At 41.7% G+C, this 11,590-nt stretch overlaps 1 protein-coding gene across 2 annotated transcripts in view; it reads right to left on the bottom strand.

Annotated features, from left to right (window-relative positions):
- myripb (myosin VIIA and Rab interacting protein b) overlaps window positions 1–11,590 on the bottom strand; it is a 131,759-nt gene that overhangs the window by 7,342 nt on the left and 112,827 nt on the right. The window contains exons 9-14 of one of the 2 annotated variants that reach the window (XM_030078842.1): window positions 8,159–8,327; window positions 7,081–7,613; window positions 6,682–6,831; window positions 5,152–5,946; window positions 4,758–4,820; window positions 88–276 (exon numbers count right to left, since the gene is read on the bottom strand). In XM_030078842.1, the coding sequence (XP_029934702.1) occupies window positions 88–276; window positions 4,758–4,820; window positions 5,152–5,946; window positions 6,682–6,831; window positions 7,081–7,613; window positions 8,159–8,327 (1,899 nt within the window). The remainder of the gene's footprint in view (window positions 1–87; window positions 277–4,757; window positions 4,821–5,151; window positions 5,947–6,681; window positions 6,832–7,080; window positions 7,614–8,158; window positions 8,328–11,590) is intronic. The other variant, XM_030078843.1, reaches the window with a different exon arrangement.

Raw genomic sequence — 11,590 nt, 5'->3', positions numbered from 1 at the left:
AAAAAAAAATCTCAATTTAAGGCTTTAAATGATCAGCCGCTCTCTTTTTTGCATGTGGACTTTGAACAAAGCTGCTGTCTCGCTTACGTTCTCTTCCATCTTGGTGAGCCTCTGGTCCAGCCTGCGGGTCTCCGAGCTGCTGGAGATGGGCGAAGCGCTCATGGACTCAGATGGGGTGAAGCTCTCCCCCCCTGCCTCACCGATCAGCTCCTCTGTAGCGTTCAAAACCTTAAGCACCTCCGTGGTGATGCTGCAGAGAGAGGCTGCCGAGTACTTCTGCTTCACGGACAGAAAACACACATACACACACACATGCACACCCAGAGTTAGAAAATAAAACACCAATCAAAAATCTGCATTAGGTTGCAACCTAATAGAGATTGATTAAAGATAAATTCTACCAAAATTGACTCTTTGTTTGTTATTCTGCAAAAGTAGACTTCTAAGACATCTCAGGATTTAATGAGTTCTTAATTATGACTTATATAAACCCAAAGTGCCATAATCATTACAGCACAATCTATCAAATCCACTTATTGAGGACATTAAATATTGGCAGTTTTTTTCCCTGCACCTCTACCAACATCAGCACTTTTGTCACAATTCCAGGCCCTTGATAATAAGTATGGGAACATGACTGTGCATAATACGTGTCTTCAACCAGGACAACAATGAAAATAACCGAATTAATCTTGTCTCAGGTGTCAGAATGAGTGAAACCGAATGTGAGCCCAAACATTAAACCCACAACACGACCTGGATTAGTGTCTGTCTGGCCAGTATTACTGTTTCAATGTATGTAGGGTTTTTCTTTCCAGCAACTAAACCCATGTGTTTATGTTGCAAGTTGTAAAAAGGATTTGCAAAAATTGCTTGATGTGAAATTCCCCACCATCTTTCCTCTGAAAATACAGCTCTGCATGCCACATCTTTCTGAATTCCAGTTTCACATGCACACATGACACAATCAGCGCTGCAGCCTACAAAGGATACACAAAACCTAATTAGCCTGAACATTTTATTGGCCGTCAGCCTGAATAAGGCAGAGCAACCACTGCTATGGTGCATACATATTCTAATTAATGAATGTATAGCACCTTTATTTAAAGGCATCAGAAACTAAAACATGTATCTCCTCATTAAAATGATTTATACTGTCACCAGTGGGTGTGAAAAACATCACGAAACAGTGACAATCTGATGTCTGTCCTTTTTATGAAATGGAGGCCTATTAAGTTGATTTCTCCAAAGGCAAACAAGCAGCTCTGGTACGGATTAAAAACTACTGTCACAAGCAATGGTGGAGGGATGCAATCACTCCACAACCTAAATTTTTATTCTTCCCAACTTTGCACACCCTCGCTTGTGAGCAACAACATAAAAAAAAAAAAAAAAAAAAAAAAAATCATGATTAATTTTAGGGAATATGTCTACTTGTGCAGAATAGCAACTTTAAGTTAAAGTTGGTGGAGTCGAGTCAACATTTGCACATCATACAAATGTTGTGAATCAAACATTTATTATTTATCCGATTCCCCTCCATAGAAATATATATATACCTGAAATGAATAGGTGGCAGGAAATAGATTCATATTTTAGGGAAATATATTTGTTTACTGTGGCTCGCTAATGGAAAGTAGTTAGCCTCAAAGCTAAGTTCCAGGAGGCATTGTACTGGTTGCTGCTGATTTTCCAAGATAATCTGATAAAGAGGTCATCTAAGTGTAAGTAATGCTATCTTTAATAATCTGGGCACAGCTTCCCAAATCAAGTGTGACATGACTTTAACATGAGTAACATCAGTACTGTTTATCTGAAGAAAGTAAGATTTTCCCAACCTCAACAAACACACACACACACACACACATATATATAATAAGCTGCTTTGTGAACACACACATACATGCTTGACCTGTGAGGAATTATCAGGTGCAGGAGGAAGAACTGGGGTGGAAAATGTAGTGCAAGAAGAGGAGGAAAGGAGACAAGGAAGGTTTCAAGGAGACAAAGGAACTGCTGATATTTTCTTTTCTATTGAGACTTTGCAGTGATAAAATATGTTGCAGTGAATGTCTCTTAGAGACCTTCCCCAGTTGCATCACTGTAAAACAATCAGCCTTTCCAACAAACAGCAAAAATATTAGTTATTATATAAGATAGTTTGACAGTAGATGTCTAAAGCATGCGGTTCTTGGTGCTACACTAACATGCCTTTCACAAACATGTATCGACAACTGTAATTTTTCACTGAGATTTACACAGTATTACACATTAGTATCATTAAGTTTATTGAGGTAATGGAGCAGCTTGCTTTTCCACTCTCCAAATTCAGGCTATGCATTCACACCCATGAGAAGCCATTGATGTTATTTGTTACAATTAGATGAAAACAGAGTGAGTAAGTCAGAGTGTGGTGAAGAAAGATAGTCTTAATTATTTAATGAATTAATCCCTGGCTGAAACTTTGATCAGTAGGATCAGGGGTGCATTGATCCCTGCACATGAGACACCGTCGTGTAACAGTCTGAAAGAGCGGGTTTGGGCCGCTAACAAGAGAGAGGGAGGGGGAAGAGGTGGGGGGATGGCTCTCTGGTCAAAGACAAGATGCAGTATTAGGTGAGAGATAGGAGACAACCTAATAAAGCTCTTATCTTTTTTTCCCCCCAACCTCCACTCAGCAACGATTTATAAAAAAAACAGACTGAAGCGGAGACGGACATTCTGAGATATTGACTGAGGATGGTCGATGGAGAGCGGTCAATGGTGAGAGTCTGTCGCTCTCATCCACTCCAAAGAGCCACATCATCACCATGCAGATCAAACACACTGACACACACACGACTGACTGATGTTGAGAGCGCAAGTCTTGTTGATTTAGCTATGGAATACAAATTAATAGACAAATATCAGTGAATAAAAAAAAAAAAAAAAAAAAAAAAAAAAAAAATCTGTCTTGAAAGTAAAATTCCCTATGGAATAGAAATGCTTTTAGCTCTCTTAAAACCTTACAAAATGGTAAAAATTTTAGAGGACTTTGATCAATGAATTCCAAGTATATTTCTATATATACTATACTGTGTGTAAAGCATTTTAGTCCCTGAGTTTGTATTCTGTCAACCTGGATTAAAGTACATCCGATCAATACTAATACATTACTACTGTTTTTAATGAGAGCGAAATTTTGCACATCTCCTGTGGCAATGAAAAGGTTGAAAGAGTGGCCTACATTTGAGGGAAATACTAAATAAGGAATAGACGAGCACAAACATAGCTATCGTTGTCATGTGTCTGTCCCTGCTGACATCACACCAACATTCCTGGTTGGTTTCAAAGGGACTGAGGAGCACTGGCAGAAATAGATCACGCTGGTGGATGTGTCATTTATGTATTGTGCAAGGTGAGCATTACTCATAGCCACCTTTATAATGAGCTATTGACCGCCGCAGTCCTCCGCCACACACTTAAATGTGGCACACACGCAGCAGTGATGTGCATATGTGTCTGGGCTTGTCAATATGCTTACCTGGATATTTACATTATTACTTGCTTGATTTTTTTAGGTTCACATTCCTCATACTGTATGTGATTGTATTTTCTTTTGTGTATTTGAAACTGAGGCTGCATTTTCTAATCCATCCTGTGGTTTGCCTCTTAATTAAAACTAAAATGATCTTTTTAAAAAAAAAAGAAAAAAAAAGTAACAATTCTATTTCTTTAATCTCTCCATTTAATAAGTACAGTGGATTTGTTATGTAAAATCAATCATGCTCCTAATATTTTGTGTACACAGTACATATATATGGCAGGATGTTATTTGTGTTCCTTCAGTGCTGATTTCTCCTGTTGCTTTATTTTTGGCCGTGCAAAGTTTCCCGTTTTGGTTATATAATGTCATTAAAGGAAAAATCAAAACTCTGACCCTTTCGCTGCTCTATATCATCAGTCTGTGTAATGCATTCCATGAGTTATTTGTGGTAATTGTGGTAGTGGTAATTTACTTTTCTTAGGATACCCACATCCACTCAACCTGCCTAAACCACTTCCTTGACAAGTCAGATCGTGCTTTCCCACATTTCCCAGAGAGCCTTGTGCCAAATTCCCACTGTGAATCCCACCATGTCCTAGTGTAGAAAGAGACCCTTCCTCTTGTTTTCTGAGAGACTAACACCAAAATGTAAAACCTTATGTTGAAATGTTTAGATCACTGATTTTATGCTACCATACGCCACTGTATTCTGATGTGACGTCATGGTGTTGCCTCCAAATAAAAAATACACAGACAAAGAAAAATACACCACCAAACAACAACATGGCCCACAAATTCAGGGTACCTTGCCAATCATTGTGTTTTAAGAGCATCTAAGAATTTAAGATGCATTTTTCTTTGAATATTCGATCATTAGTACTGTTGCAATGTTATCCATGTCCTCTCTTCTGTGTCTCTCCCTCTTTCCCTCTCAACCTAGTTATAAAGTGTATGAAACTACTTCAAGAGAGGCAAAAAGGGTTTAGCAAAAACTCGGGTAATGCGTGCCCACAAACATGCCTGTATTGAGTAACTGCATGCATATGCATTTATATGAATGTCTGCATCTGAAAGTAGGTGTAAGTGTGTGTGTATGTATGCTTGCATGCAAGTTAGTGTTTATGGTTGTTAGTGGGTATTGGAGTGGGGTGAGAGGTTAGCCGGGGTGTTTTGGTTATCTTCAAGCATGGCATCCTGCTCAGGCTATCCAAGGATGCCTTTGCTTTCTCACCTGCTGTAAGAGAGAGGAGAGCAACTGAAGCCTCTGCTGCAGCTCGAATTCATCCTGACCCTCCTGACACACACACACACACACACACACACACACAAAGGGGGAAGGACAGAGACAGAAGGACAAATACGAGAAAAAGCAGAGAGACAAGGATGGAATTGATTGTCTCATAAGTACATGGATAACAAAAGAAGGCCAAAGGCGACAAATATTGAAGGTGGTTAGACATAAATAAAAGAAATGATGGTAAAGAGAAGAAAATAAATCAGAAAAAGACATTTACAAAACGACAGACAGCCCAGACATTCCCCACTACTTGCAGTAGAGTGACAGAAACACAAGAAGTGCAGTGGATGCTAAATCAAATCAGTGCTTTATCTGTGGCTCTTCTCACCTGTCCGTCTGACAGCACCCCCTCCAGGGATGAAGGAGTAACAGCAGGCGAGCTTGCACTGGATCCACTCCTTCTTACTCCTCCTTTCTGTGCCACTTCCTTCTCCACATCTCTTTTTTGCTGTCTCTTGCTTTGCCTGTTCGCCTCTTCTTTTTCTCCTCTCCTTTGCTCCTTGTCATCTACACTGTCCTCCAAGCTCTTCCCTCCTTTCTCTAACCTGCGCTCCCTGACTCTCCCTTCATCTCTTACTGACTGGCTTTCCATCAGCCTCTCTCTTCTTTTTGGTTCTGATACGATCACCTGTTCCATCGTTTCACTTCCTTTTTCTCCGTCTTTACTACTTGCCCTGTTTCTTAGCCTCTCACTTGGCCTCTGCTTTTCTCTGTCTCTGTCGTTTGGTCGCGACTTCTCCTTCTGTCTGTCGCTCTCTTTATTCGTCTGTTTGTCGACGGGCCGTTTGACACACTCCTCGTCGGATGAGCTGCTGTCCTTGCTGTTGGTGTGGCTGACCAGCTGGCTAAGTTTAGATCGTAGCTCCTGTTCCAGAGGCTCTCCAGGGCTGCATCCAGGCCCTGAGCTGCTGGGGCAATGCTGGGACCCCAAGGGGTTTGGCTGAGGAGGACTGGGTGCCGCTGAGTTCGGGGCCACCGTGTCCAAGTCATCTGGCTCAGGTGTCATGGCATCTAAAGTGTAGACCTCGGGTATAGCCGAGGCCATTGTGGGCACAGTGTCAGGAACTGGCTCCTCACTTAAACTCCTCTTCAAAAGGGCATTAAGTAGAAAGCCACTGTTCTCCTTGGGGGCAGATAGAGAACACAGGGAGGAGGGATGAAAAGAGATGCATTCATAACTTGTATACCTGAAAACATAGTAATCATTCACTAATTTCAAATACTCATCATTTAGTGAAGTGTGAAATCAGGGAGCCTGAACATCATTACAAAATAAAAGTTAATAATTAAAAAGGTGCACACAAAAAGGCTCTTATTTCCCCACTAATTCCTTGTGCCGTCTATCCATGAGATATTTCTGTGTGATTTGGTGATGTTTCCAGTCTGCTGTGACTGTAAATTGCATTTGTCTATTGCGTTGGGGTGCTTGGGACACTCGTTCTTTCATAGTGCTTACTGAGGGCAGATAGGTACAGTTTTCCCATTGTTTTAAGAAAGAGCTGTAGCTGTGTTTTTTCACGTGTCATTTTGGACAGTTTCAGTTCCATAAAACAGTATCCATTCATCTCAGGGGGGCTAGGAGACGTGGCAAATTACAGCAGACTAGACACCCCACCAGCTGACAACGAGAGAAATAACTTTTTTGGGTGTAATTTGGGTGAACTGTTCCTGTGAGTGATTCTCTATGACATAGGAAAGGTACTTTGCTGCCTCCCAGTGGTGAAATTATATTTCACAACAACAGTAGAATTGCTCCCTGTTGAATACATATAGTTAATGGGACTTATTAGTCAGTTGTTCTGAAGGATGAGTAAGTAAACAGCTGTCAATAGAAGTAGTCAGACTGCTGATATTTTACTTGCACTAGTGGGTAGATGGACTGCGTGTGACTCTGGCCTCCAGGCCTGCTCTGCTCTGTCGAGGACTCTCTCTTGCTCTTCCTGCGTCTCCTTGACCTCCGGACAGGGTCGTTCTGCCTCTCCTCAGCCTCGCTGCTGTCTCCCATCACCTAGGGGTCAGTGACCTTATTATTAATTTATGAAACACTGAATTTTCTCATTTCCAGTCCTACGTTTTTCATGAATGTTTTTTATCCTTGCTCAACCTACAAATGCACAATCAAATTTAAATCACATAAGGATGGATAAGGATTGCATTTTTTTTCTGTGTAAATACAATCAGTAAATATTTAATATAAAAATAATATCTACAGTAGAGAGTACAGTATAGACAAAATTATACTGTGAAGACAAATCACCTTTGGGTTGAAGTTGACATCAAGTGCCTCTGAGTGCAGTGGATATGGAGGGAGGTTCTGGTGATGGTGGTGCTGTTGGTGGTACAGCAGGTGGTGCTGGGGGTGCAGATGTGTGTCCGGTGGTCCTTTCTTCTTCAGCAGGTTGTGTGGCGGTTTACGAGGACGTGCGGAGGGCACCGACGAAGCCTCTGAGTCTGAGTTGAGGGTCTCTGTGTTCGTGTACTGGCCAGAGGAAGGCGAGGTAACTGGGAGGTGCTGGGTGTACGTCCACTCGGGATCGTGCTGCGAGTCCGTGTAGTAAGTCTCGTCGGACAGTTTGCGTCTAAACTGTCGCAATGCTGCGCCCCACCCGCCTTCATCGCCCTCGTCAGACTCAGAGCCCATCTCGTCATAGGCAGAAATGACACCAGACTCCTTTTCTAACACACTGAACACCAAGCTTTTCCTCTTGGTCAGCAGGCTGGGCCGGGACAACTGGGAGCTCTGCAGGGCGATCCAGTTACCGTCTGGGCTCTGGAGCACTGAGGACGCACCTGGACCGACAAGAACAGACAGTGCCAAAGTCTAAGAAACAAACTCTTTGCCAGATTATTTATTTCCTACTGTACTTACGCTCAAAAACATGATGGGTAAATAATTTATTTCAAGAGTAACTACGCCCCAAAATTTGTCATCTTGATGAGAGGAAGAAAGGAGTCTCATATTGAAAACAGTGACTCTGAATGGTAGAAGCATGTAGCGGAGAGACACACAACTTTGCTCAGTCTGACTCAAACGCATAATCCACCCACAGAGGTCTTTACATGGGCATGTGTTGAAACAACTGTGTTCAATATTTATAAGACAGTTATGTATCTCCACCGGGCAAATTATTCAAATGTAAAGGGAACAGTGGGTGGGTATGTTGCTGCCTTCCCTTAAGTGTATAACTGGCAAGACTTTAAGGAGGAATTGCTTTGATCCTGGCGATTATATGTCTCATATTAAACCAAATGCTTAACAGGGGAGACAGAAAATGGCAGCCAAATAGCAGCTGCGCCTTCAGGTGGAATCAAAGGAAACAGGGTGTGACTCTTACTGGAGTTGTCCAGGCGGTCCACACTCTTCCAGCTGGGCAGTGAGGTGGCCTTGGCCTCCCTCTTCAGAGACGCATACTCCGGGAAGCCTCCACCCGCCCCCGTGCTCTCCTCCTCTGGACCCTTTTCTGGGGAGTCGTCACTAGTTAGGGAGAACGCCGACCGTGACCGCTGCACACACGTACATCGAAATACACACACACACACACACACACACACACACACACACACACAAGTAGAAACACCACAAACAACCATAAGCTAACTAAATGCTAGAACAAATGTACAGACAAACACAAACACGTGCAGCTCTGCAAACACAAAGTCACACTTAGTACATGCAAAAACGCACACACTTGAAACACTGGTAACTAAGATGCACAAATTTAGTCACTAAATAGTCAAATTCAGAAAACAGCATATTGTCAAACAGATTCTTCTACTTTCTATTCTGCAATGCCAGTCTATGGAAAACATTCCAGTCAATTTCTCAGACACATTTTACACTTACGACTGAATCAATTCTTAAATGTTTATCTTGATTCCACAGCCAGAGGGCTTTATGTGACACAGAAAACGCATGAACAAATATCTATTATTATGGCAATCTTCCTGGAAATCTTCATTCCATTTGCCAAAGCTCCACCATGAGACTGGAGGTCAGGGTTGGCTACAGAGCAGGTGCTGTAGGAATTCAGCATTTTTCTCAAGGACACTTGAGCAGAGCAGAAACTGAACAACTCTGGGAGATTTGATGGACAGTCTCCCTGCTCATTAGACCACCCGGCTGCCCCTGATGAATACTTAAGATGTGATTTTCAGTTTTTTAATGTCCTATAAAATGATTGCACAAGGATCACGGATCACGTGATGACAGCAACAAGGATCAGGTTAAAGAACATTTATACAAAGGCCGGTTGTCCACTTGAGACTGATCTAGTCCTTCAGACAGATTTTCAGACATAGCAGCGTCAGACAGATTAACACAGCTTGGAGAGAGGCAGCACCACAAAAGCCAAGAAAAATCACATATAATACATCATCAGCAAGGACAGCGCTCAGCCAGACTGGCCAGACTACTTCCTGTCTGGGTAAAATCTGTGTGCTGGCATATGCAATTCACCATTCTCATCAGCTGGTGGCGCTAGAAAACAACAAAACTGCGATGAGAGGCTGTACCGGTGTTTTTCTGTGTCAGTGTCTGTCAATGTGAGTGTGCACCTACTTTTAGTAGGACAACATATACTCAAAAAGGTAGAAAAATGAAGAAAAACATGCAAAAATAAAGACAATTGGATGATTCTCACATTTGCACAAAGCCACTTTAGTTTTAAGCTTTAGTCTTAAAATAAGGTTTATATTAAAGGCTAATCATGTGATAATCCTGGCATTATCAAGGGTGTGAGAGTGTTTTGAATGTTTGCAGCACCCAGATTTCAAAGTCGCTTCATCCACATGGTTTCATTCATTAAACTGATCTAGGAATTTATGGCATAGCAGTAATGTATAGCTAAACTGGATCTGCATTTTAAAGTTTGAGGAAAAACAAGAGAAAAAAACAAAGGACTGAAATTCCCATGGTGCTTTAAGCCACTGTGCTGTTTTCCACATACCGGCCAGCTTGCCGTGATAAAAAATGGTTTTGTGCCGGACAATAACCATGTGTGCGGCGTTTTGCAAATTCCCCAAGTGCTGGAATGCTTAAACGAACAGTGAATCAGACTTATATGGTAAGATGAAATGGAAAAAGGCTTGTTGAACCATGGTACCTTATGACTAGCCAGCTCTATTTTGTGCCCTGGGACGGTTTAGTCAGTGTTTATGGACTGGCGACCTTTCCTAAAACTAGAAATCAGAGAGAACCCTTGAGTTTGAGTCACTGGGATGTAAAATGAGGGCTGCTCCACTGAATCACAGTGAATAGGGCAGTGACTTTGCAGAGCCACAAAAGGCCAAGTTGATTTGACACAGCAAAATGAAGTTTTTCTAGTATGAAATGAAGAATTTCCAGTATGCATAATGAAAATAGGCCAGACTTCAAACCACATTTTGGTGAAAGAACTCCCACAAAATTCTTGCATATCATAAATATTGTCAGTGTTGGGGTTCATTACTGGAAAAAATGTAATAAATGACCCATTACTTTTTGTAAAAGTAAATAAAACTTGCAAATTGCGTCCATTGGGCCAATAAATATTGAATCCCTTTTATAAACAAATCTACATTAGCAGAGTGCTCCAAATAATGGCAAACTCTTTCACAAAATCTTTCTTTTGATGATGATAAAACCTGCAGCACTGAAGTTTGGCTTTACAAGCTGCATTTACCACTTTGCTGGCTCATTCATGTGTACTTTATTCACATTTTTAATATTTCCAACATGACTTCCAGGCAAGATGAGACAAAGGGAGTCTTATGATAGATATTTATGCCCATGAAAACGTTAAAGAGGCTAAAGAATGCAACATAAATAACAACCTAAGCATGTGTTCTGATTTCTGAATATAGAACGGCAAAGCTTTACTTTTCTGTGGTTTTACATTACAGGAAAAAAAGTAATGCGATTACAATAATGTATTACTGTGTAAGGTGCTATGCCAAACACTGTTCATTGATTATGGAGCAGGGCCAGACTTTTGATCCCAGTGAAATCTCAAATTCAAGGATCAATTCTTAGTGTAGGAAAACGTGACTCAATTATCTTGGTGGCACGAGAATAACAGTTATGTAACTGGGTGGCATTCCCCTTTAAATTGTTAGGGTAAAGTTCAATGTTACGGCTTGTAATGGTGCGGGTTGAGGTTAAATATAAATTTATTCAATTAAAGGTCTGCACAGATCCTCTAATACAAATGTGTGTGTGCATGTTAGTGTGTGTGTGCACGTGTATTTGCATGCATTATGGCTCGACGAGTGTGTTTGCAGAGAGCTGATAAAGAGAGCCCGTCCCATGGCGGATCAGGCAGTTGAGGAGAATCCCTGTGTGTTTCGAAGCACTTTGATCTTCACTGAGTGAAACAGACAGAGGGAAACAGAATGGAGGGGGGGGCTGGGGAACGCAGCTTTGATGCTGCACTGACACATGGGATGATGACAAATCTCCACACTGGTCCCCGCTGACTACCAATGTGAAACACTGCCAGGTGTGTGTATAGTGCTGATTTGTGTGTACGTTGCTGCACTTATGCGGGTGTATGCACAAGTGTGTGTGTGTGTGTGTGTGTGTGTGTTATGTGTTTGTTGCTGCTCGGGGTTTCTCACAAATCTGGTGCATTTACTGAAACAAGTCTATTATGTGTCAGGCCTGCCTCTCAAAACGGAGAGGGTAATCTCCTTTTCACGTCTAACAATGAGGATGATGTACAGGTAAATTGTGTTCCTATGCTTGTCTTCTAGCCCACTGCAAAGTTAACAATGAAAATGGAGTGAGCTCT

Source organism: Myripristis murdjan, chromosome 20 (assembly GCF_902150065.1).
Source record: "Myripristis murdjan chromosome 20, fMyrMur1.1, whole genome shotgun sequence".
Lineage (NCBI taxonomy): Eukaryota > Metazoa > Chordata > Actinopteri > Holocentriformes > Holocentridae > Myripristis > Myripristis murdjan.
This window is presented reverse-complemented; position numbering and strand designations above follow the sequence as displayed.